General features: G+C 39.9%; 1 protein-coding gene across 1 annotated transcript in view; it reads right to left on the reverse strand.

Annotated features, from left to right (window-relative positions):
* The window catches only part of DOCK3 (dedicator of cytokinesis 3), a gene marked incomplete at both ends in the record, with an annotated part of 180,583 nt that overhangs the window by 15,632 nt on the left and 137,840 nt on the right, over window positions 1-27,111 (reverse strand). The window contains 18 exons of the mRNA XM_084214222.1: window positions 37-120; window positions 1,087-1,266; window positions 1,726-1,812; window positions 2,380-2,546; window positions 3,237-3,378; window positions 7,187-7,291; window positions 8,856-8,942; window positions 13,579-13,727; window positions 14,412-14,505; window positions 14,993-15,053; window positions 16,719-16,814; window positions 16,937-16,963; window positions 18,770-18,855; window positions 21,102-21,250; window positions 22,641-22,699; window positions 22,976-23,076; window positions 23,647-23,722; window positions 25,234-25,328. Coding sequence (XP_084070348.1) covers window positions 37-120; window positions 1,087-1,266; window positions 1,726-1,812; window positions 2,380-2,546; window positions 3,237-3,378; window positions 7,187-7,291; window positions 8,856-8,942; window positions 13,579-13,727; window positions 14,412-14,505; window positions 14,993-15,053; window positions 16,719-16,814; window positions 16,937-16,963; window positions 18,770-18,855; window positions 21,102-21,250; window positions 22,641-22,699; window positions 22,976-23,076; window positions 23,647-23,722; window positions 25,234-25,328 — 1,845 coding nt within the window. The remainder of the gene's footprint in view (window positions 1-36; window positions 121-1,086; window positions 1,267-1,725; window positions 1,813-2,379; window positions 2,547-3,236; window positions 3,379-7,186; window positions 7,292-8,855; window positions 8,943-13,578; window positions 13,728-14,411; window positions 14,506-14,992; window positions 15,054-16,718; window positions 16,815-16,936; window positions 16,964-18,769; window positions 18,856-21,101; window positions 21,251-22,640; window positions 22,700-22,975; window positions 23,077-23,646; window positions 23,723-25,233; window positions 25,329-27,111) is intronic.

The raw sequence follows: 27,111 nt of genomic DNA on the forward strand, positions 1-27,111 counted from the left end.
ATGTAGCAATGTTCTTCTGCACCTGAAAAATAGTACCTGTTCCTGCATGAGTTCCTTGAGCTGGGTGATCTTCTCTGCGTCTCCGGGGTGCTTTGTGATATAATCCTTATCAAAAAAGGCCTGCAGGAAGAGGAAAAAAAAAGGGCCTTTTGCTTATGGGAAGGTGTTTTATCATAACTTGGAGTCAAAGGATGAAAGGAAAAGGTCCAAAAATCTTAGGAAAACAAAAAATATATTAAGGTAACAGCAAAGCTTAATTTTATTGTTTTTTAGCAGTCTGGGATGCAGAGAAAATGGGCTTGGCAGCTGAAATGATTCTGTTGAATCATAACTCTGACCAAGTTTCCCCCTGTGACAGTGATGAGCAATACCTCTAAGCCTTGTATCTTCGAGGTATTTGAATTTTATAGTTTCCTTCACATAACTGCCTGAAGCTAAAGGAATTTAGTGAGTAAATTGGCAACTAATGTAAAGCCTGAAGAGCATTCTCTCCATGGCTCCGTTGCGAAACCCCTGAACCACTGCTGCAATTTTTCAGTATTTTACCCTAAACCTACCTTTTGTAATGCTCAGTTTATGTAACAGCTTGCCAGAGATGATTCTGGATAACATATTGTATTTAACATCATTTTAGTTCTACAGCAAGTCTGAAATTAGCCCGTCAGCAAAGATAATGGTTCAATAGCATGAATTAGTGGTTTTTCCTGATTCTACATCTAATCAGTTACTGCCAGTTCCACAGCCTCTATTGCAAAATGAATTTATAATGTAAGCAGTATTAAAAAAAGCTGCTTCACTGTTTTACCTGCCAAGTGAGGATTTCCAGTAAGCCAGGTGTCATCTTGGAGAAACCCTGCTGTTACCTGTACCTATATTTCCATGTGAGATCCCAGCTCCACCACTGGAGCCTCCTTGCATGTGGCTATGCAAGCACTGATGCAGAATAACCAAATAGGGGGTATAACCCCATCTTTAGATAATGCACATGAGAATTTCTTATCTTATTAAGTCATACTATCATTGAAACAGAAATGCAAATAAAACTGAGGAAGGGTGATACTCAATGAGAAGCAGAGCCTGGCTCACCTCCTGGTACCGCGCAATTCCCCCGTTAACGGCGGCATCAATCACTCCATTCAGACACATGCTGAGAAGATTAATGTTGCCATGCATTTGTTTATGCTGGTACTGGCTTATCAGTGTCCTCAGCTCCTGGTTTTTGTTCTCAACCACTTGAATGGCATTTTCCAAAGGACTTACTTCAACCTGAAAGGCAATAAAATATACTTTAATTCTGTGGACACTTCACTGAGATTTATTATCTTCTTTGTAATAAAATGGTACTCCAGGATTGTTCAGTGAGCTCCCTTCGCTTTTACTGCTTTGTAGAAAATTAGTTACATTAACAAACTCCACTGTTGGCAGTGCTGGATTTCAGGTCACTCAGTTGCAGTAATAGATGTCTTTGTATATAACAAAGACATGGCAGCAATGCAATTATTCCATCCGTTTGGCACGGTCTCCATTATATACTGTTAGTTAATACAATTCCCCTGGTTACATTCCATGATTCTTTAGATGAAGTGGTAGAAAAAGGATGTATTTAACTCTTGGTAAACACCATTTTAAACTGCAAGATTTCTGCCCAACGAATTGAAGCTGCCTATCCCACGTCCTCAGTAACTCATCATTTTGACCCCCAATTACAGGAATTATGAATGTTACCAGTTCTCTTCTCTCCACTTCAAACCAGCGAGAGATCCCAGGCAAATTGTGAGTCAGGGTCAGAGTGGTGCGTTCAATCCACAAGCTCTGCAAGAAGTAATTGAGGCTGTGAGGAACAGTGAATCACAACCACATCCTCTGTACTCTTACTACAAGTGCAAAAGGGGGCAAGGCTCAGAAAAGAATGCATTAACCTCCTGAGAATTAATTCTGTAGAAGGTCTTCCTGAAAGTCACTTAACAAACCAGGAATTCAGTATGCTTGAAACAACACATTCAACATTTCTATTAATTTTTAAAACTTGTGCAATCACCAGCTGTGTCATGGGACCCAAAAAGACATTGTAGACCTATGTGTCAGTAATAAAAAAAAAGTACAGCCAAACAAGCAGTGTCTCTGGACACTAAAATAACACACCTTTAAAACTGGACAATACTTTAAGCAGGTCAGAACTCAACAATATTCAATCAGACCATGGACTTAACCTGTTACTTGAGTTACTGTAGTATCTTTGGCTATCAAATCAGGATTACCTAAAAGGCTCTTTGGCTATCAAATCAGGATTACCTAAAAGGCTCTATCAGCATAAAATAAGAAGACAGTATTCACCTTGAAGAGATGAACACTTAAGCATGGCTTATTTGCTACTTCTACCTTAAACTCGTTCTCCTTGTCCTTGGGGCCCTTGTGGAAGGGTCTGTCGTAGCGGAACTTGCGGATGTTGTTGACGCGGTAAAAGCTCTTGATGCGATCGGGGACACGGTCCATTTGCAGCACGTCTATATTGTCTGGGATGGGAGTCACTGCATAGATCTGCAAATCTGGAAATTGTGCAGTCAAAGAAAGCTTTATCCATGTGTTAGGAAAGACAAATAGGAAACAGCAACCCACACAGGAGGCTCCATTTGCTGACAGTGACGTCACGGTTCAAATCCCGCACAGTGTCCACGCCATTCTCTCAGAAGCCAAATAGTGCGGGTTCCATGACTAAGCTCTCCAAAGTCCCTGCAGTCCTCTTAAATGTGATGTAGTTCAGTCCTTAAATGCACTGAGCATTGTACAGGTGACCAGTGAGAAGAATAAGATTCAAAGCCTTGGGTATAAAAAAGTTCAATAGTTTTAAAGAAAGGGAAATTGCAAAAAAGTAAAATACTAATGTAAGAAAAATAAGCAGAATTGAAAATAGTGCTTTGGAACTAGTATCTGTTCCCAACAAAATATTGGCCAAGAGAAGGTATCAGAAATACTCCTAAAGACCCACACTGTGCATGATGCCAGTGCTGTTGGTAAGCATTAAAACATGGACATGACTGAGCACAGCCTTTCCCTTCTACATGGAACATGACCTGCACTACTCCCCGAATAAGAATTCACCGCTCTCTCCAACATCACGTCCCATAACAAACCAGTTACTGTCTGCTGCAGACAGGGTCTGGTTTTGTCCATATCCAGCTCTACCTCTGTGCTCTGCTCCAGCTCCAGGGAGAGTTTGCCCTTTCACAGAAGGATACACTGGGCATCACACTGCAATATGGAGTCATCGGGATGGTTTGGGTGCTGCATTGCGATGGCCTGGGGGAACTCACTCAGCATCCTCTGCTGGAAGGCTTCCAGCCTCTCATAGTCATGGCCCCGACACACATATTCTTTGTTCTGCAAGAAAGACAAGCATAAATTAGTCTCCTTAAAAGTAAGTTAAATTCTATTGACTTCTGTCTCACTTTAAATGTTTCTTCAAAACCAAAGATAAATGACAGTGGCAGTATGCTAATGTGAGAATAGATGTATTTTATCCCTTTTATTTTACAACGCATTTCATGAAGAAGTGATGAATGAGGAGACTATTCCACTGATCTCTGAACAGCACAATGCCTCTGATTCAGGCACACCCAGCATTCAGTCTTGTGGTCCCTTCTTACCTGCTTTTCAGAAAAAGCACTTTTTTTAATTGGACTATATTGAAATGTATCAACTAAAACTGAAGTCACCAGCTTAGCTGTTCTATGCTGGGAAAGCTGCTGTCAAATACTCTTTATACCAGATGGAGAAAAGTCCTGAGGTTCTGATAGAACAAAGGGAGATATATGTTTATCATTTGATCAGTTCTCCTAAGAGAGAAGTTGCAACAAACTATTCACAAAAATCACTGTTTAATCACTGCTGTATTATCACAGTCATACAACCCAGCCCTGATGGTGATGAACAATACATGCTCAGGAAGTCCCCTGTCAATAGTCAGTAATACAGAAAAGCTTTACCAAGAATTCTCAGTGGCCACTTAACAAATTCCCCTTCAGCCCTAAAAGCACTTTCCTCTTGATGAACAAAATTTCATTTCTGCTAATACTGGAAAGCTGCATTTAGATGACTCTTGAGGCATTAAACCACTTGTGCAGAGTTCTTGGATGCTTTTTGAGCTATCTCTTAACTCCAAACAGAATGATACAGTATTTCTAAATTCCTCAGTGTCAGGAAGATTGTATTCCAGGTCTTAACCCTCACAAACCACAATTTTCATCAGTATTAATATCTTCTAGTGCAAGACCAATCAAAGCAGGCAAATTCTCTAATTTTGGTAGTTTAAACTCTCATTCACATAGTAACCAGAGGAACAGAGGGGGTTTTCACCTTCATAAAACAATAAAAAAATTAAATAAACAAGAATAGCCTTTTATTTCTTGCATTTAGAAGCTGCAGTATATTCTAGAATGTGTTTTTAATTGCTCTGGAAAAAGGATGTGGCCAAGCAGTTCTTATCTTGGTCGCAAAATTGAAGGGAAAGTAGCAAAACCAGATCATAAAACACAGCCAAGGAGTTCAGTTATCTTTGGCTTTGCATTTCAACTTTGTGGAAAGGATCTCCTGTTCTGGCTGTGACATGTGTCACTTTGTATGCATCAGTCACAGCAACCAATGGACTGGGAGAAGAATCACATGATGAATCCTGACAGTTCAGTCTGTAATGCTCAAACTTTGCAGCTATTATTAAATTTGGAGTGAGCCCATGTTTGAAGGTGAATCTCTTCATGACACTAACTGCTTTCTCTGTTTTAGCTTTTGATTGCAGCAATCTAGAAAACTGTAAGCCTATAAATAAAGTTATTGTGATTCTAAAATTAATGCCCTGAAAACACATTAAAGCTAAATTTAATAAGACTTCAGACAGATGCCAGCACAAGATCTCAAAACATAGCTTGTCAGGCCTTACATGAACTTCTGGTAGATGGAAGATATGGACAGTTTTAATTTAAATTAACTTATGTAGAAAGGCTAGAAATAGATGCAGAATTCATAGAAACATGAACAATGACTTTTCTAGACAAAGGGTCTTCAAAAATCAAAGATACAGAAAGAAGTGGTTATTTTCTGTCTTAAGCTGTACAGCAGTAGAAAAATACATGAGAAAAGGGCTTGGAGTTATTTGATCACTTTAAATCACTCCCATATCCATTTGAAGATTTTAAATCCATGTAAATCTTTTTCTTCTCTAGAATAGCTGCTTCCAATCTCTTTACAGTGTGATCCATGCTGATGTGACTGCTAATGGGCTTAGTCTGTGCTCCACAATGTGTGTGCTGTATGGATCATTAGGGAGAGAAAGGAGGAGGATGACTTTTAATGAGATTGCTACATTAGTAATCTGCTATCAGAAGTACTGCTAGCAAATATAATTGCAGAATTAACAAGGATTATAATTATGTACGCTCGTGTTCGCTGGTAATTTCTCCAGCCAAGGATCCACGTTGTTACAGCACTTTGCAAAGAGTCAGGGCTGAGCACAGGTAGCTCAAGCAGTGTCAAACACCTTGGCCATGCAGGATCCCAGGTAAAAGGGAGGATCCACAAGATAAGCTCCAGTCACTGACAGTACTTCGATGTTAGGAATGCTTGTGTGCCATGATGACTGTGTTGTCACTCACTTGCTGAAATATTTGTTGTTAGATATAAAAACCAGGAATTGCCACTTTTCTCTGGAGATCTTCATGGGGCAGCTCTGGGTTTGCACTGTAGCACCTGTCCTTTCTTTGGATTCCTCTGCAGGGTCTTGTACACACTGCTTCAGGCTGCTGCATTCTAAATTCTGTGAGGAGCAGCTGGGGGAGGAGGGGCTCAGACTGGAGAAAAGGAGGCTTAGGGGGATCCTTCTCACCCTCTACAGCATCTTGACAGAAAGTGGTAGCCAGGTGGGGATCAGGCTCTGCTCCCAGAGAACAAGGGACGGGAGGAGAAGAAACTGCCCCAAGCTGCACCAGGGGAACATTCAGGATGGACATCAGGAAGAACTTCTTCATGCAAAAGGTTGTCAGGCATTGGAAGGGGCTGCCCTGGGGGGTGATGAAGTCACCATCCCTGGAGGTATTAAGAAACAACTGGACGTAGCACTTGGTGCCATGGTCTGGTTGATAAGGTGGTGGTTGGTCAAAGGTTGGACTGATGATCTTGGAGGTCTTTTCCAACTTAAATGATTCTGTGATTCTCTGATTCTGGCACTGTTCACCTTCAAATAACATGAAATCACTACCCTTTATGCACTGGTATTTCTTCTCCTTAACTAATTTCAACTTGCCTTTATTACCCCTGCCTGTGTTTCCATTAAAATACTATAATTAAACCTGAGTATTGAAATCCTTGTTAAAAAAAACAACAAACAACTTCATAATCAGAGGGGACTATAAGAGGGCAGCTCTCAAAATGGCTTGGCTTCGTATGGCTTCATCCTGTGTACCTTGATTGGTGCCACCTCTTGTCAACCATTCCTTCAAAGAGAACACAAACCATGCACCTCCAGTCCTTGAAAGCTTCCAGTTACCTTGTCCTGTCACATTCGATGGCATCTGCCATCAAATTGCAGGCAGCTCTTGGAACACTTGTCAGATTATATTCCTTCCTTGCTCTAAACTAGCAGCAAGACATTGTATAAACAAATACCCATTTAAAATTTGATTCATCATTAGGAAAAGAAGCAAATTTCACTTTTTAAATGGATTGGTACACCGGCAGACAATGAGCTCCGAGTGAGGACGTGTCCAAAGAAGCTGTTTGGCTTTTGTTGAAGAGAGGAAATTTTCACTTGCACATAGCATAAGAGTCATCAGGCTGGGATTAGAATTCTGTCAAGTGAGACTTTTTTTAAAGTGTGATAATTTGAGATGATGAAAATTAGTTGTAATGACCCAACATTGCTGCAATACAGCATTTTGCTTAATATAGAGGCAATTTGTGCTGCATCTGCAGATCATCAAAAATTCACAGTGGCATGAGTCAAATTTCTGATCTCTGTTCCCAAGAACATTCCCAGTGGACCGTGTCCTTCAGTTCAGCTAGAAAACTGTTTTTATTTGTGCAGGCATAAAAAAATATGCTGAATAATAGACATCATATCTCCAAAACAAAAATACAAAGCCTTAACAGCTACTCTGAGCCTGGTCACTTTATCACATCCTGTATAAGTTTGGCTTACCCGCAGGAAAAATGGGAATTTTCGACCATAAAAACCAACTCTGAAAAACTCCGGTTCTAAGCGCTGCTGTTCCATGATATTGTCATAATAGGTAGCTTCCATTTTCTGTGGAGGAAGGAGATAGCTGCTATCAGACCCTTAAAGCTGCACTAAAAACATGAACATCTCAACACGCATTAAAATGTCTCATTACTGTTTTACCCCCATGATTTTTTATGAAAAGACCAAAATTCTGTTAAAGATAAAAATTATTAATTAAACCAGTCTACATGGTGGAACAGACTAGAATATCACCATACTCATTTTACATTTTGGAAGAGGACATATTAATTTTTCCTGGTTTATCTTATTTAAAATTAAACAGGTCTTGCATGCAATTTTCTTTGCATTGCAGAATTAATGGCAAAGCTGAGATTACAATCCATGTTGCCTGGCTCACAGTGTCCTATTCTCTTCTACAGATCAAAATCCATACCACTGCCTGGAAAATTACATCTAATTGGGTTTGCCTTAATTGAGTTGAGTGGCATGAAAAAGGATACAACAAAATTAAATCTACAGCTCTGTGCACCAGAAGGTTTAACATGGAAGAAAAAGGTGGTTGGAAAGAGGAAATGGACTTTTTTCTAGTTCCAATAAGCAGTTTTGTGGAATTGACCAACAAAGAGGAAGAGTGGGATTTCCAGAGCCTTTGGCAAACTGAACCTCAGTTGAAAGGCTCACAGGAATTTCACTGTAGCAAAAGGTGGCTCTTCAAGGAGAAGAACCAGTTTGACACCATTGCTTCCACTGCAAGGGACCCTAACTCGCAATATTGCATCCTGGTTTGTGGTCAGTTCCCACAAACATTAACTCCCTTTCCAGGAAGGAGAAGGTCCCAGAGTCATTGCAGGAAGCATCAAGGAATGTGGTGGTGATGTGAATGGCATAGAGAGTGCACAGCCAAGCTGGTCATGTGCTCTCTTTGGGGCCACTTTGGAGAAAACAGGTTCTTCAGAAGTGCAGTTTATCAGACCTTGTTAGACAGGTGTCTTCAGATAAAAATAAACTGGACTTTTTAGAACGAGAATTTAAACCACTGTGTATATCAATGCAGCATAAATCTCAAATTTGGATACATGTATGCTACCCCAGAGGACAGGAGGAGATGAACTATTTTCACATTCAGAAAGTTTTTACATATCAACAGGAACTTCAGCTTTTTCTGATTAAAGTATGATGCTGCAAATGTGCCTTGATTTCGTCACGTTTGGTTGTACCAGAGGACCAGATACCTGTAAACTGGTAAGAATGCCATAAACATTTGTCTTCTTCATTCTCTCATTCATCTTATCTCACTGAGGCACAAGCTGTCCTTGATTCTTTTTGGAATTAAAATGAAATATGTATTAAAAAATAGGATATTTTATGCAAAAATATATGCAAATATGCCATTGCAATAGCAAGCCCAGTTCCTGTGTGTGTGTGCTGTCTTCAAATACTCACAGGATTTTACTGCTACCAGACTTTGGAATTGTTTTAGTGGACCTACAAAGTCATCAATATGAATCAATGGCAAGGAATCTCAGTGAATGCATGGAGCTCTATAAAGAATGTGATTCTATTTAAATTCAGAATGCTCTGGGGAATGAGGTAAGTGTGTGCAAGGAGGGGAAGTGCTGCCACTTACCCGGATCCAGCTGAGGCTCTGGTAATCATAGAGGCTCTCGTACTGGATGGCCAGCTCTCGGCACAGCGGGATGCCGAACTCCCAGCTCTGCGGGGCCAAAGCAAATCACACTCACAGCAAACACAATGCTACTGCCAGCTCAGCTAAGAGCAATATGGAAACTCAGCTCTGGGAACTCATTTGGTATGAAATGGCAGAGATTAGATGTGAAAATGCAATGTGGTGAAACCATTTCCATTAAATAGCAGATCAATTCCTTCTAAAAGATGGGAACAGAGGCATATGTTCCGTGGAAATTACACACACATACTGCTTGTTCTGACAGTTCATTTATGAGACTGGGAACTTATCTGGAGAAAGATAATAAACTAACAATTTTTCTTCGTGCTAGACACCCCTTCAACCCACCCCCAACAGCTCCTTTGCTTCCTGCACTAGAACTCCCTGGAGTACAGTTTGGGCTTGCCTCTACAGCAAAGTGCTTCCCTTCCCAGGCTGCTCCTTCCCACTGAAAGCACAAACTGTCAGGCAGTGGGAACACTCCAATATACAAAACATCCTCAGAACTGACCTGCATTACTGCAGTGAATCAATATCCATCTTTAGAAAGCTACACTCTTTTCTTCAGCTCCCAATCCCACACAATGGATCTCTCCTAGCACACCATACTCATCATCCCAGAGGTCAGGAGGGACAGAGACCCTCCTCTCAATTTGGGCACACCCACATTGAGAGAAGGACTCTCCTGTTACAAGTGGCTTTTTGGAGAGCTTGTTTTACACTGAAATCTCCTCTTCCATTATACCTTTTACCTGCACACACTGGAAGCCTTTTAGGGGAGTGGCTGTTTCTTACCATGCTTATGGTAAAGGATTTAGAGCACCAAGGTCTCAGTTGAACCTTTACTGGATTAAGTTTTATTATGCATTACTGGGCTAATCTGCCAGTTGTTTTACATGGGACCCTGCTGTAGTGAAAACAAAATTGATGTGTGAGTTAGACTATCACCTTAAGTTTTAAGAATATTAATAGCAATATTGTAAATTCTTGGAAACAGTCATTAACAGCAATTAGGTAAAATATTAGCACTTAATATGGGAATATTTTTCTGCTTACATGTACCTTCACATAAAAAAGTGAATCTCTACTGTTTGATTTAATTTATGAGGCAGTTTACAGTGTTTCCCTTTAAGCCTTCATTTGTAGTGTCTGTTCTCTCCTTACTATGATTTCCTTACTACAGCTCTTTAGCTTCATTTAATTACAAAAGCTTCAATAAAAACTTGCTAAATAAAACATTGTACCAGAATCAATTTGGATATTCTGATAGTATTTGTAGTTTGGGAGAATGGGAGGCCTGAGATTTATTTAGATCAAAGCAATAGACACAATAGGAAAGGAACTGAATGACCAGTTTCTTGACTACTCTGAATATTAGTGAGGTATTTGTGAGCTCAAATTAACAGGATTTTTGCTGTGGGTTGTCAAAATCCATGACACACAAACTGATCCACTGAACTGAGATCAACCATAGTCAGTTAAGTGTTTGTATTTGCAAACTCAAACACCACTGCATTTTTCATGGTGCAGCACATTCTTTACAGAGACACTATACATAGATTTTCAGTCCTCAGCTGATCTATGTTCATGTCTAAAACATCTAGCCAGGAATAAATGGCTTTTCTTCCCACAGAGAGTGTGAGCAGTCTTACTTCCAAATGGGATGCTGTGACTAAAGCCTACCTAACTCTCTAATCTCTCTTTTGGACAGAAGCAGAAATCTCACCAGCTGTTTTCCCTCCAGGTGATCTGAGGGATGTAACCTTTTCATGCTTCTTTTCTGATGTCAATTAAATTAACAACATGTAACCACACCTGATTTCTCTATATACTACCTCTTCTGCATGTACACCTTGATGCCATTCCTGTCATCCTAACTCAGGCTCTCTCTTTGTTTCAGTTTCCACACCAAGAAATTCCACTGTGCTACCTGAGTATTCTGCAGATACAAGATGAGATAAAGAAGTGAAGAAAAACAACATACAGGTAACTTCCTAAAGAGAAAATGGTTAGTAGCTATTTGAAAAGGAATGAATGGATATCCAGGTCATTGGAGCTTCAGTTTTAAAATCTGTGATGCTAACGAGGAACATCTTCACAGTACAGGTAATTAATATGAAATTCCATGTGACATGCAAGTGTCACTTCCCTCTTCAAATAACTTCCTGATGTCTGCACTGGTAATTTTCCTCATTATTGCTTTCTGTTTTGCTGACCTGTGATGTGTTTGCATGTTTTGTATTACTTGAAAGCCACATGCATAGGGCACTTATTGCAGCTTTCTCCTATGCCACCAGCCACTCTCAGCTGACTGCGCACAAGGGGGCACAGGTAGAGACAATCAATCCTTCTGAATGCCAGCCTATATTACTCATATCCCAATGTGCAGATTTCTTTTGGAAATGATTCCCATGAGGGTACACAAGAGAAATGATTTCAAGTGTTGGGTATGGAGTGCATGATCAAAAACTAAGTGCTTTGGGAACGCTGCTTTGGGTCTCTGTGTGCACTTGGCTGGACTAGGGAGAACAGACCCTGCAGTGCCATGGTGGGAGCTGCTCAGAATTGTCAGGTAATAAATCCAGCAGTGAACTGGACACAAAAGGGCTGTGTAGATTTCGAGTATTGCTGTGCAGAAACATGATCAGTCGGGTTCAAACTGTTCCATTCATGGATGTCTTCAACCAGAGAACTTTTAACGGTCAAAACTGTAACTGAGGGTTAAAAATACCTTCAATTTAAGCTATGTACTTGCACACTGCCAGCTGAGCCACAAACCAATTCACAGCATAGCAGAAATCAGCAGGAAGAGGCACATGACCAGTGAAGGCTAAAAGGGCTCTGGAACACCATGTTCTTTCCCAGCACAGGGCTGCTGCTGACGCCACTGAGGGTGGGAGTCAGTTCTGCACCCACTGCAGCATCTCAGGCCTGCCACAGGCTGTGCCACTGGCATGTCACAAGACACCCTTGTGGGCAGTTTTCCTCCCATTCCTGTCCTGAGAAAATTCTCCTATAAACAAATGCAGAATTTTTACAGCCTTTACACTCTGCCTTGACACCCTCACTTAGTGGAAGAGGCCAGGAGCAGCATGAGAAATGGAAATGCAACTGAAGGACAATAACAAATCCTGCTCTGAAGAACCTGAGGAGGACCATCCCAGGATAGTGCAGAAAGAAGCTGTCAGACACAAGTAGAGGGAAGCAGGTTTCTTCCATTCCCTGAGCTGCTCCCTGTCACACAACAAGAGTGCTGAAAAGGAGGATTTGGCTTCTTGCATCTTTCACTCCCATAGTCTGAGTGACATACACACTGCTTAAGTGGATTATTTAATCATTCAGCTACCATTGGTAATAAAGCAGGATTAAAACACAAATCAAGTAACTCCAAAAACATCCAGTGGGGAGAAAACCTCAAGAGGTTAACACTCTATAATCTGTTAGGAGTTTTATAGCCTAATTACATCAGTCAATTTTTACTCTGCTTCACTGTGTATATGGATTCCCTGTTGTTGTCAAAAATAAAGGCTCACTTGCTTTCCATAGTGCCTCTATCATCTTTGTCTAGTCAGACAGTACAGTACTACAATATTTGCACAAGCCGGTTATTTGTTTTTAAGTGCAGTCTGAAAACCCCTGAAAATTTCTGAAATGAGAGAACCATAAGGAGTGTTATACAAAAGAGCAACTCTGGCAGACACACACACAAAAAAAATCTAAATCACTTCCTCATAAATGGGCCATTTCTTCCTTCACATAGGAGTCTGACTTCCTTTTGCAGGTTCTTTAGAAAATTTTTCTGCCACATGCAACTCCTATTACCAGGACTAGGAATGAATTATCTGGAATGGCAGCCCCATAAGAACCAACTCATATTTGTATTTAATGCCACTGTCATTGCCATCATGGGCAAAATCAGCCCTGAGGCACACATACAGATGTTATCTCCCAAGAACATAAGCTGTAGGAATTTTCCTAGAGAAAGGAAAAATTTGAAAATACTCCAACAGATGATGTCACTTTTAAAGTTCACCTCTGAAGTGTTCCCAAAACACCATGACACAAGGGACTAAAACATCTACTTCTGCAGTAATTGAAAAAAAAATATAATTAACTGTAGAAAACCCATACTCAATATATGAAATTGAAATGGATTGATTTTCTTCTTTCCAGTGGATGGAATTGCACTTTAATTGAAAATCACTTTAAAATAAGTGACACTGAAAGGACTTAAATCGTTTTCAATAAAGAGACCCCTATAGCATTTGCCTGCCATTTCCATGTGTAGGTTAAGCAGAAAACAAGTTCTCAAGTGAGTCATAGTACAGCAGTTTGCAAAGACAGCTACAAATTGCAATCCCACCCCACAAAAGCTGAGGAACAAGCAGTCTGCCACATCAGCTGATCCAAGACTTGGTTTAGAGGTTTAAAAATGTTTTGGTGTTTGTCCTGTTGGCCTCCCTAACCCATTCCAAATGCCCTACATAATGAAATACCTTTTCTCATCTCTTTTTTTTTTGTCCAGAGAGCCAATCTGTCATGTTATAAACCCTTCTGATACAAATTTACTTCCAGACTACTGAACTGAGATGATGGCTTGCAAGCCCTAAGTCAGTCAGGAAAAGGGAAGGAAGCTGCTGGAAGAGAGAAGAAGTTGGCATACCTTCCCTTTGTTGAAGTAATGGATAATCTTACGGCACAGACCTTCCTTACGTTGCCACTCTGACTGAGATGGGTAATGCAGGAACTCTCTCAGAGGTCTGTCCTCCCACTGAAGCAACTCACAGTACAAAAGCAAAGTGAATGCAGCCTCTGTAGGAAAGGCAATTATGGAACACTGAATCAATGACAGCAGATAAACACAGCCAATATTAAAGGTCACAGACCTGCTTCTGACACAGTCTGACTTATAGTTTGTGAAAAAAATCTCAACTCTTAGGGAACCATTAAATTATTCAATTACTTAAAATAGCAGCACATGATTTATTTTTTTTTTTGGTACAAATCTGTCAGATTTCTTTTTACCAGCTACTTGATTTAAATGCACAGTCAGATGTTCAGATCTGTAACTAGATTTGGGGCCTGCAGCTGTAAACAGAGCTTGGACAACAGAGGATTAGAGTCCATACACGTTCCAAGTGCTCCCTCAGCACTTCAAGGCAAGGAAATATGACAAGTGATAATATAATGGTGCTTTGGCTAATCTTCCTTTAAATTTCATTCCACTGTTGTGATTTTTTTTAAAATCCATCTTCTTCAAAGAACACTTTAATGTAAAATTTGAAGTGTAATGCAATAGACATGTGGTTGTGCAGGCATAAACAGACAGTATTTAACTTGAGGAAAGGAGCTGGGCCTCAGCTTCTTCCCTTCCCCACTGCCATAACTGATTCACGCAAATTCTTTCCAAAAGAATGAGCCAGATATTAAATACCATTGGGAAAGTTAAAAATGCCATGAGGAGTTCAAGCAGACTCCATGGAACGTCTCTCTCACCTGTGTAGTTCTCAGCCTGCAGGTGCATGTCACAAAGCTTGTGGATATAGCGGATGTACATCTCCTCCTTGTTAATTTCAGATTTGTAGAAATTCTGTGAAAGAAAAAACAGAGTTGTTACTCTTGAGACTCTCCATTCAAACACTCAGCAGTGTCTGTGGATGTGAAAAGTTATTGCAAAGAGAATACATTCTTAGTGGGAAAGAAAAGTAATAATTCTTTTCACACTCACACTGATCTAACCCACTAATTTTATTGTGGCATGATTTTTTTTTCAAAATGAAGGTAGTCAAAAGCTGAAAGAAGAGGTGAGAGAAGTTGTAGAACCTGTGTCACAGGGATATACAGAACTCAGCTGGACACAGCCCTGAGGAGCCTGACCTACCTGGCCCTGCTTAAAGCAGCAAGTCAGATCAGAGGCCTCCAGAGGATCCTCACAATCCTCCTCATTTTCTTCTGTCATCCCAGTGCTTGGATTCTGAAGCTACACTTGCCTGACACAGATTCTTATCCCAGCCTTTCCCATCCCAGTTTCAACGAGATTGCACAGTATCAGAAAGAGATAAAAGAAACACCTTTACCATTAGGTTAACAGTGCAGCCAATCTTCTTGTTCTCTGTTTCATCTCCTTTCATACAGTCCCTAAGAAAGCAGAGCAATGTTGAAACAAACATCTGCAAAAACAGTCATTTTAAAATAAATCTGAAGCCATCTTCCAGACTTTCCCTGGATGACAAAAAACAGATAATTATATGCTTAATTTTATTAAGTTCCTCTAAGAAAAATTTCCATATTAGGGCTTAGATGATGTGAGAACTGAGTGTCCCCTTACAAGTTTGCATCTGTGAATAAGCCCCTGAAATGACTGTTCCTTCATTCCTTACAAGAATCTGAACAAAAATCAGATACAGTGTCAAAAATAGTCCAAATGCAAGATCTACTTGCAAGATCTACTATAAAAGTAAAAACTCTTATTTATCCAGATGTAAACATTTAGTCTTAGTTGGCTTCCATAAATGCAGCTCTGCAGCGTGGTGTGGCACACAAGGATACAAGCTGAGGGATTTAGACTAGATTTCTAACTTTTGCATAGGTAAGTTAAATCACAAATTTATCTTTGGTTTCTGGAATATTTTAGAAATTATTTCTATTCAGACAGTACAAGAGACTTAATTTTTAAAGCAGTGACACAGCAAACCATCTTGAGAACTACTACAGCTACTGACTGGCAGCTGGACTTTAAGAAATGTCTGTGTATTTCTAAATTCCAATGCTACATTCCAGTTCCCTGTTCTGGGAATGACAAATCAGCTGCAGATTGAAAATCAATTAAAAACTGGAATGTGCTTCTCAATTAAGCATGGAAATGTGTACCTGTGTGTCAAAGCTGCCTTCTGGCAGATGTTTATCATTAAAAAACAAAAAACAGAGACCAAAAACACAACACCCCCACCTTGCCCCCCAAAAACCCCAAGCAGCTTCCCTACAGTCCCTTTAAACTTGTCTCCAGTACCTGTTGTGCACAGTAGTTGTAGAGTAGTTGTTGCCAGGAAAAACACAGGAGATTGGATCAAGGTGGTAGGGATAACAAAAAGAGCAAACTAAAAAGCACAGAAAAGGATTTGGGACTGCAGAACACCCAGCCTAGTCAGAGGGTTTCACCTCTAATGAGCAGCAGCAGAAGAAAAAATTATTTGAACTCCTGTCAGTAGGCTAAAGATAGAAATATCTGGGGCAGTTCTATATAGGTTCAAATTGTCTATTATTAAAAAAACCCCTCTGAGTGTGTGTGTATATATAAATCTAAAGTTAAAATATTTCCTTCTAACTAAGTCAAAGCTCAGCTGCATTGACACAACAGTCCTGCAAACTTCAGTTTAAAACTAAATGAAGGCTGCCTAATTTATAATGAAATCTTACTCATGAGCCACAGCTGATGTGTCAGAGTTTCTAGATGGAAGTTCTCCAGCCCTGCAGGCCTGGATGAGGCATTCAGCACACCTTGGTTCAATGAGGCTTTGGGGATCACTCTTGCATTAACATCTATTTTGCTGAATTAGGTGAGATAATTTCAGTGATAATTTCAGTGATAGAAAGAATTAATGTTTTAGCAACCTGAATAAACCTCAGTACAAAACTATCAGGAACGAGCACACAAGAATGAGATGAGGATCAGAACCCAGCACTGATGTGTTGGCTTGCATGTATGCAGCTTGATAGTCAATAAAAATCTTCCTTGTAGGAATTTGGTACCATGTCTTGACAAACTTCTTATGCTTAGAACACGTCCCTGCAGGTGCCAGATACCTGTAGTCGAGCAGACGCTCCATGAGCCGAGTGACGGACGTGACAAAAGAGATTCCAGTCTCCCGCCACGTCTCCTGCTCAATCTTCTCCAGCAAACTGTTTGGAGATGGAAAGGCAGCAGGTGAGACTTCCAGGGAAATAGTACAGAGCATGCAGACTGGTACAGACAACTTGGTTTCTCCCTCATACAATAAATTCCAGAAGAATTAGCATCTTACCTGGGATAAGGCCCAAAGAGTTGGGTTCTACTCCAGGCAGCATGAAGTAAAGACAAGGAAATTAAAGAACTGACAGGAGAAGGGAAAATAACCTCACACTGTCATTTAACAGATATGAAAAAGAGCAGCACTCATAGCAATACTTGATTCCCACATTATTACCTGCAGCTTAAACAACACTACCAGCAGTCAGAAACTGAAAAGGAGTCCCAGCCTACTGCAAATATTTCTTCTTTGCTCGTCCCTGCATAAATTTTCATCTCTAATCAGCAACCAACCAACCCTGATTCACTTTGTATTTAAACTGGAAATAACAGCAATCTGCTCCTGCCTAGCATAGACAGTACAGTGAGCACCCATCTCACACAGTTGTGAAGGAAGAGAGAAGGCTGGAATGAGAACAATGAACATTGTGTTTAAAAAGTGAAGAATGAAAGCAAATTTACATGCCAGTTTCCCTGAAACTGGATTTCCAATCAAAGAATGTGCCACTTCTAGGAAAGAAATTCTGTTGGGTATCACATCCTCCAAAGAGGCAAACTCTTCAGTACTGGGATGATTTGCAGCTGAGGGAGCCAATTCCCTTTACAGCAGTATAGTTGAGACAGTAAAATTCAGGGTCAACTGTTTTTTTCATACAGCATTTACTAATTTGTGGAATTTTTTCCACAAATTTTGTTTCTTCATATTGTTTTCAGACAGCTTGGTGGGAGATATAAACTAACTGGTTGCTGGAATTCCAGGCTGTGTTTCTTGGTAATGCATCCAATCACTACCACCTAAAAATGAGTAAAAAGCTACAGTCCTTGAATTTTTAACATTTCAGGTAATGAATGTCTTCAAGTGCAGCAAAGGCACACTATTTCTCTTGCCATGTGAATAAAAAAAATAGATCTTTCCTTTATCCCTGAAATAGACTTACTTTATCTGTACACATAAGATCCAAGACTTCCCAAGGCTGAATATACACAAATCCAAACTGAATACATTTCCATACTTCCTGAGGATAAGCACATGGGATGGGCAGGCTTATCTAGCTTGAAATGAATGAATGTGCAATTGCAAATTCAGAAACAGAATTATTGATTCCAGCAAAACAAAGGTTTATGCCTCAAACAGCTGGTGTTCTATTGGAGGCCATGTAAAATTGAAATATATGGCTAAAATTCTGCTAATGATCTCTCTGGCTCACTAGAGTTTTAAAAAATTTGGTTTAACTGCTCTGGCCTGTCAAGATTTTGAAATAATTCCTTCTGAAATAAACTAGGAACACTAGAAATTAAATCTGAAGACAGATCAGTAATCAAAGGTAGTGAAGTGTAAAGTCAGATATAAAATCTTAAAGTTTATCCTTCTAAGTGTGCATTGTTGGTGTTAAAGGAAGTGTCAGAATGCACTCTGGAGGAAGCAATTGGCAACTGTTGAACCAACCAAAACATGGCCTTCAAAAATAGGAGGAAAAAAAGGAAAATGCTGAGGAAAATCTCCTTTGCTCTAACAGGGCCTGACTGTCGATAGTACAGTGTCTCTCTAACACTCCTGAGACCAGGATCGCACTCACTGCCATGGAAAGAGAAGGGCCCTGGCTCCTCCAGCAAATGAATTTTTGATAGGGGGATGATAACCTGTGCAGCCTTTTATTAGATGTCACAGAGAGAAGACAAAGAAGAATTTAGGTCTCTGTATTACTTCCAGCACTACTTTGCTGAGCCATTCCATGGAAGCCAGGAAGCCCTTTCCTGCCCTCCCCAAAGATCTGTGGCTGCACAGATCAGTGCCTGACTCTTCCAATGGCCCTGCACAACACGAGGAGCATGAACTGGCAAAGCTTACAGCAGGCTGAAGAGTTCCCTGTAGTTCTCATCACCTTTTCCTTCGGACACCAGGCTGTCCAGCTTATCGATCAACTCGGCCTCCACCTGCAGGAAGAGACCAAATCCATCCCTCAGAGACTCTTTCAGTGAACCAGCACATCAGGTAAACTGGATGCTGAGCTACAGCAGAATATCCACCACCACTGCTCTGCTCTGCTGGTTCTGCTGGTGGAATTGATTTGCAATCACCATGCATCATTATATTAGAAGATTATTTGTTCATTAAACACCCCTTTTTAAGCCTCTCTATGATTATATGACACTTTAGCTTTTTCTGTCACTTATATGAAGGGCCACACCAGCATCATTATGTTTCTCTTAGAAAGATTTTGAGTACATATTAATTACCACTCTAAATATCAAGTGTGATATCAGATATTCTCATAAAATTTATTCAAGTGCAGAAATTGATGTATGTAACATTAAACAAAAACAATTTCATGAAGTCAGAAATCTCACAGAAGACAGTTTCACTACAGTGAAGACAGAGGCTCCTAAAGGCTGAAACTATTTGCAGAAACATGGCTTACTTTTATTTAAAGACAAGCATAGTTTGAGCTTCTATACATTTTTCAGCTGCCAATCTGCAAAGGAAGTAAAGATGGGAAGGAAAAACAAATCAGGCAGAGGCACACAAATGGACTAGGTGCTCTTGCTGCTGAAATCATTAAAGGGAGACTTGATTCCATCCCTGAACCACACTGTATTGTTATCCAGCCTTGCTGAAAAAATAACCTTGTAAAAACATGAACTACTGAAGAAAATTAAAAGAGAGCTTGAAAATGAATTTTCAGGGTTTTTATATTTTCTGACAAGCAACTGAATATTCAAAAGGCAAAGAGAAGCTCAGAATTAAAAAAAAAAAAACAACCCTCCCTTTGTTTGTGATCTACAGTGATTACAGAAATCAGTAATGCCTGTGTCCAGCTATCCAGCATTATACTGGAAAGCAAATAACTGCCTGGTTCCAGCAGATAATGTTAATGAGGTTTATTACCTCTTGGGGTATTTAACTATTTATCTAATCACTTATACAGATGATTATTTCATCTTTAACCTTAGGAGGTTACAATATATGCTTCATAAAACAGTGTGGAAATTTGCTCCACAGGTAATTTAAGACTTGAAGCTGTAGTTTAAAATACATTAGTGAATATAAAAATTAAATGAAGATTACAAAGAGTTCATCTTGATATAGAAAATATAAATAGGCCCAGAAACTCCAAGGTGACTATAGATGCTTCATACTGTAAATTCCACAGAAAGACTGTTCTATTGTTATGCTAAGAGGACTATGATCAAAAGGCTAGTGCAATAATAATAATAATAGTAAATAATAACAATTGTAGCAATCACGGGAGCTGCAGAGGAAGAAAAACAAGCTCCTGGTAATACTTTTGCACACAGCCTTTAATAGATCAGGTTATGGGAAAGGTCTGCTATTCTCCTGGAATGATAGATTAGATCTGGCATTTTAATGACTGTGCAAATAACTAATCACATGAATTATGATAATTTAATGGTGATTTACTCCTTCAGAGCACTCCTCTGCAGATACTGGCCCCCAGTATTGCCCCAGCACAATGACAATGAAACACTGTCATGTGAGAATCCAGACCAAGCCCATCCTTCATTAGCAATGCTCTGCACTTCAGGCATCTGGTTTGCAGTGGAAAATCTAAGCAATTCTCTGACCATGACTGGGAAACAATGATGAAGATTTCTCTCCCTGATTTGCAATCAGAGCTCACAGCAGGTAGAAACTGCAGAGCTCTTGTTGGACTTAACCCTTCCCAGAGAGCTGCTGCAATTTCAGAAAATAAAAACAGCTACAAAGTCTGTTTCAAGGCATGGTGTAATGATTTAATTATACAATACCACTTCCTAGCTGCAAACTGAAGACAGAGAAGCAGAGAGCACTGTTTTCACAAAGACTGGCTAAATCTTTACATCCCCATTTTTGGTTCTCAGTCTGACCCATTTAATGGCTGACTAATAATCTAATTGAAACCACTGGGAGCAGTGATAGCCCAGCACTAAGAAAATTCTTTGCCCCATCTGGGATGTGCTGAACACACCCCTCCTCTTCCCCATGTTCATGGGAAATGCAGTTTGCACTGGTTAAACAATCCTGGGGGCCTTGTGAATTAGGTTTTGAATTTTCTAGTTTATATATATTTACATGACATATTCACAGTGAGAAACAGATAAAAAAATACAAACTCCTTGCTTCCAGCTGGACCCAGCAGACAGAGAGAGCAAGGAAAGGAGAGCCTGGGAAGTGCCCTCACCTGTTTGAAGTTGCCATTTTTTCTCTGCTCCCAGTCCATCATGTCATGGAAGATTGGGATCATGATATTCCGGACTTCTGGTTGTGGAACAAGGGTAACACCCAGAAAGGGACCAATCATTCCCGGAATAAAGTGAATCTTGTGCTCACCTGTACAGCACAAAACAATGGTATTTAAATAAAGGCCTTTGCTATCTGTCACTGAGAAAATAGGGAGGCCTTGCAATAATGACATTTGCACAGTAGTAAGCATGAGCATTACAAAAGCAAATATTCTTTTCCTGAAAAGGAATAAAAAATCAGTATTGGCTTTACATCATTTCTTGCAAAGTCTCCAAGAGTATTTTTAATTTCACTGTGAAAGCCTTCAGCAAAAAATGTCAGTGCATTTTTCTTTGCAAAGGAATTCAAACTGTCAAAAGTAACCCAACTAAAACATACTAACTGGGGAGAAAGAGGCCAGGGTACTTCCCATTCATGAAGATTTTGAAAGGGCTGGTGAGAATAGTGGTACTTAATAGAGCACTTTTAGATTTCAAGGAACTCTTGGTCCCCACTGCTGTCTCAATTTCCTAACTGCCCTTGACTGGCACCAAGTGGATTTTCTCCAGGAAGGACCTGAGGCACTTTGCTGACAGCCTCTTCTGAGCCATGTGCTACCCTTTGCTGACAAACTCAACAAAGCCTGATCTGGAAACGCATCCAGTGATAAATGTCTGCATCTACACATCCAAAACTGGCTTCTCTCTTCTCAGATGAGTTTGTCCAGTTTGTTGTTCTGGGTATTGGATCTCTGTTACCTTGGAGGGCCTTCTATTTTCCACACAGTTCCTCTGAACTGTGACAGTTCTGGCTGTATCATTTTAGTTGTACAAGACAAATCAGGCTTATTCATTTTTCTTGCTTCCATAGTCTTCTTGACTTATTGTCTGAACCTTGTCCATCTTGCCTTGGGTTTTTATTTTTTTGTGTTCTGTTATTTCTTTTATCTGTAGAAAGCAGGACTGGGCAAACTAATCTAGAATCAAGTGCACTTAGGGAAAATAGTGTGACAGTAATATGGTGCCTCTTCTCTTACTCCAGATGCTTACACATTTTCTCAAAGATTACAAGACCTCCCTTTACTCATAGCATTTTACACGCAGCTCCCCTTCAGGTGATTATTATTACCATGGTACATTTGTTGTCTTTGATTTTTTGAATAGCAACTCCTACCTACAGTCCTACACATAAAATGTTTGTATTTGGCTTGGTGAATATTTTGCAGCTACATTATTAAGTTATCCAATCTGACTTGTGTCACTCCTTTGCTCTCATAGTGATTCACCCCTTCTCATATCCTTGTATTTGTGATCTCTATCAGCAAACATTTTGTTATTTTCCTCTAGAATACAGAAGAGAGTTTTGGTGGGAGAAGTGCTTCTCTTCAGAGAAACAAAGGATTCTGTGATGCCACAAAACACTAAAAAAAATTTAAAATCTGACAGAAATGGAGCTTTCCTTTGGCTTTGGTTGTCAGGTGAGAGAGGGAGAGACTTACCCAGGTTCTGCCACATGCTGAAGAGCTCATAGGCCATCATCACTCTCATATCACCATACCTGAGAGAGAACAGAGAGACAGCTGCCCAGGGAACAAAAACTTGCAAGGCAGAGATGTGAAAAATTAATCAAATGGTTAAAAAAAATTCAATTCACATTTATGTCAATGTAAGAATATCAAACAACTTGACTAATCACTGATTGCTGTACTGGGAGATCTAGTTATTCATTTCCCAGGCATTTACACATCCCAGGTTTCATAATAAATCACACAGACTTAGGGTAGGAAAATAAGGCTCTTTTTTGAGGTGGAAACACAACAAAACATATCCTTACTTATCCAAAATCTTCTTCCTCTTAGGTGGTGTGGCATTTTCTAGTTGGAGACTCGGCTGGTTTATAAACAAAACTGCCAGGCTGAAATAAGAGTTCCACACCTGTGACAAGCAAAGAAATTTTATAACATTACACTCCAAGAGTAAGTTTTAAAGAAGTGGAGAAAGATGGACTCCTTTTTGTAACCAAGGAGTAACTTCATCAATATGTCTCTTACTATGGAGATACAAATTAAGTCTTAAGGGGACAAATGGATTATTTAAACCCTGGTAGGAACTGAAATTAAAACCCCCACAAAAGCAATGCCACTGGGTTTTCCTCTTTGCACCAGAGCTCAAGAAGGAATAAACTTCGTGACATCAGCAAACTTTTAAATTGTTTTTCTGTAGGTTGAATCAGACAGATGCTCCATTGGCCCCATGCTTATGGAATTACCAGTTTCCTTTATGAGGAACTCAATTTTCCTGATTTGATCTCACACTGTATCTGTTCTACTTCCCATCAATTCCATAGCAGATTCCATTCCTGTCCTTTATCAGTTAGGTCATCTTCCTGACAGACACTCTTAATAAATGCTGCAAATATCATCAGCTAATGCAGAGGGCAGCTCCTATTCCTTTGTTACCGCTGGTTTGAAAAGATGTCAGAACATTTTCTGAATCAATTCTTACTTTAAAATCGAAGTCCGTTTCTGTGAAATTCTTATGCAGGGCTGAAGACAAGTATTGAACTGTTGTAACTATAATACTGCAGCCAAAAACAAAGAAAAGAAAACAAAAGAGAACATTTGAATCTGGAATACAGCATATTACAGTGGTTGGTGGTGCTGGTTTTACTACAGGTACAGAGAAGTGAATTCTTTGTGTGATCTCTGTGATATTTACACACATGTCACCATTCTTTGCTTTAATGAACAATTTGTACTAATTAATACAAGACTATGAACTTTCACTACTATTGTAACTTTTAGAATTTACACATGAGCATTTAAAATCCTGTCTATTTTGCATGGTTGGGCCATATGACCACCAGGGAAATGGAATAATACACTCCTTTTCCTCCTGTTGTAAGCAGAAAGGTTTTTTCCCCAGAGGAGAGCACTCAAAAAGTTTGAGCTGTCCTTGTTCTTGTCTATGCAACAGTCCTTTATCTCACTCAACTCAAGATATTTGTGAGTATTTTGCTAATTTTTGATTCTGTGTTATTTTTTGTTGGTGGCTACATACACTTTAGTGAAAGGCAATGAAGGCACATGATAGATTGAGGAATTAATAAATGGCATGTAGATAGGGCAATAGTAGTATCAAAAGAAGAGCACATCTCTGATTCACATGCAAGCAATACTCCAGCAGCACTGCTAAATGTAACTGTCAGTCTAAAGCTTTGTGGCAAAATGATGCCCAAGGGAAAGGTAACCTGCAGCATCTGAGGGAGCCACTGTTTCAGGTGGATTTCTTTTTTCTTACAGAATTTCATTGAATCTTTACGCTTGAATTACTGAAATCCACTTCTTTCATTTCTCATTAGCAGGGTGGACTTGCAGAGCATTCAGCTCAGCTGAGCAGGCAGCCTATAGGAGCTTTTCCATGGTGTTTCCTCAGAGTGGGAATGCTCCAGCTATCATTCAGTCAGTGGGAATTCCACAGCTAGTTTAGCCAAGGAAACTAGTGGACCATTCCAGCCACCCTGTGTTCAACACTGCTGCTGATCCAAAGAGTACAGTACTTAACCCAGCAGAAGCAAGAAACTGAGATAAAATGGAGCATTAAAATGGCAGATGACAACTGAATTGAGCAGGAACTCTGTGTAATGCTTTGGTGTCATGGCTGGGGTTTGCTCCCCCTTTCCCAAAATATCCAAGAGCCTCTCCTTGCTCAGCTACAGAGGGGTGTTCATGGGAAAAAACATATGTTCAAGGGAGGGATTCCCTGACAAGGGAGGGAGAAGCTCATAAACAGCGCTTGGTGTGGGGAGCTGGGCTCACCCTGTGTGCTGGAGCTGCTGGGTCACTCAGCCCTTCACCCCTAAGGGCAGCTCCTTCAGCTCTGCTTTTAAGTCCTGGCTCTGAGAATGCTGCTGGAGTTTAACAAACCCACAAACACACAGGTTTGGTCCAGAGTGTTACAACAACAGCAGAATGAGGATGAGCAATCCAGAAATCCTGTTCTGATCCTCACATCTCACTCTGAGGAAAAACACTGCCCCCAGGCTTTAACTGCCACAGAAAGGCAACATTTTATACCTGCTCCTCTACTTACTTGCTGGTGAGCAACCTCATCACCATCCAGTCCCGAGGAAAGACACTCATCTTCATCAGGTTCCGAAACACACAGAAAATCTTCAGGAGGAACTCCTGTCACACAGGGGAAAATATGTAAAAATCAGCAGCAGTTGCAGGTGAATCTATTCTCTTGATTGTAAGAAAGACAATTAAGCTAAGTGTGCTCTACTTGAGCTTTGTGTTGCAAGGCCATCCGCCTGGAAACGTGAAAGCAACATACATTGCAATATGGCTCTATTCCTTTTGTTTGAGTCTAATATACAACTTCCAGCTTCTTTAAAATCTTCACTTCTACAGGGAGATGCAAATCTTCCCTATGTGCATAATTGTATCTGACTTCTCATATTATCACCCAGAGTTCATGTCAATTTGCAGCTATTTTCAAATATACTGGACTCATAATCACTTTTTAATGCATTCATTTTATTAATTTATCTGTCCAAATTTCTTTGGACTTACATCACAATGTGAGAACTAACCATACCCGCAAGCCCAATAAAACTCCTACACAGGCTTTCTAAAATAGTAACAGAAAACCCCATTTCTGGCAACACACAGCAGCAAAGAGCTCTTAGACACATTCAGCTGGATGTTTGCTTCCAAAAAAAAAATCCCCAAACCTGAAGACATTTCTGGTTTTTGACTAGCTGCACCTCCATGTCTGTACAGAACAACAGGGAAGATCAAATGTGACAAGTTGTTGGCCTTGCAACCTATGATTTAGCTGTTTTGTTTTCCTTCCAGACAAAATCAAAATAGCAGAGAAACTGGCAGAGCAGGGATTCTTCAAAACCATACTACCAATATGCCTTAATGGAGGGTGTCTTGATTAATATCTTGGTGTAACTGAGCTCAGAGTGAAGCATTAGGAGCTCCTTGACTTTTGGCTTCATTTTGCCTGAAGTGTAACAGTGGTAAGTGAATAAAATGCCTTTCCATGCCAGAAGAAGTATTGAAAATATTATAACAGCCATATTTGATGGGAGAATAGAGTAATATATAAAATCTTCAGCCTTTGTGGTACTCTTGGAACATATACTCAGATTATCAGAGATACAACAGCTTTTTTGGGCATAACGATAAATTTTAGTTCAATGACCTTTCCAGAAGTCTGACATAAGAACTATAGTTTAGATGGCTTTTAAAAGATCTATTAAAATTTATTATGAATTAATTTACCAAATAATTTTCCTGTGAGCAATTTCAAAGTTATCAGAAAGGCAGCAATCTCACATAACTATCAACCTGAGATACACTGAACCCTGCAACCTAAAGATAAGAATTTTATCATCCCGTATTCATCTCCCTGATTTATTCAGCTTCTGTATATTCACACAAAATATTTAAAAGCTGAAAGTCTATCCAGAAAGGACTTCTCACTGCTTCTCCATTTCATTTGCTAAGGTAACAGAACATGGTTAAGGTAACATTACATTGTTCTTATTGTGCCTATTTGAGTGCCATGCTAAACAAAATCATTTTATATAAAAGTTTGTCTTTATTTATATAATTAGTCTGCCTTTTAAACAGGCTGTTGCTGGAGATACTTCTCTTCCCCACTGAAGCTGAGTTAAGAAGTTCTGCTGGTATGAGATGTGAGATGTGCCACTTCAAAATGTCAGAGGTCTGTGCCCCTCCACCAACCCCTGCTGTTCATGGAGAGCCATAATTTAAACTGATGTTCTCAAAGAAGCACACAGCAAGTGGAGTGGTAAGGTTACAGCTTTCCCAAAAAATATTTCATCTGCTAGAGACATTTGTAACCCCCAAAAGGCTTGAAATTCTCTTCTGGCATAAAATCAATATCCTTTGTAAGAAAGCTCCAGTGCATACTGAACGTGTAGCAAAATGCTAT

Source organism: Fringilla coelebs (assembly GCF_963513975.1).
Source record: "Fringilla coelebs genome assembly, chromosome: 13".
NCBI lineage: Eukaryota > Metazoa > Chordata > Aves > Passeriformes > Fringillidae > Fringilla > Fringilla coelebs.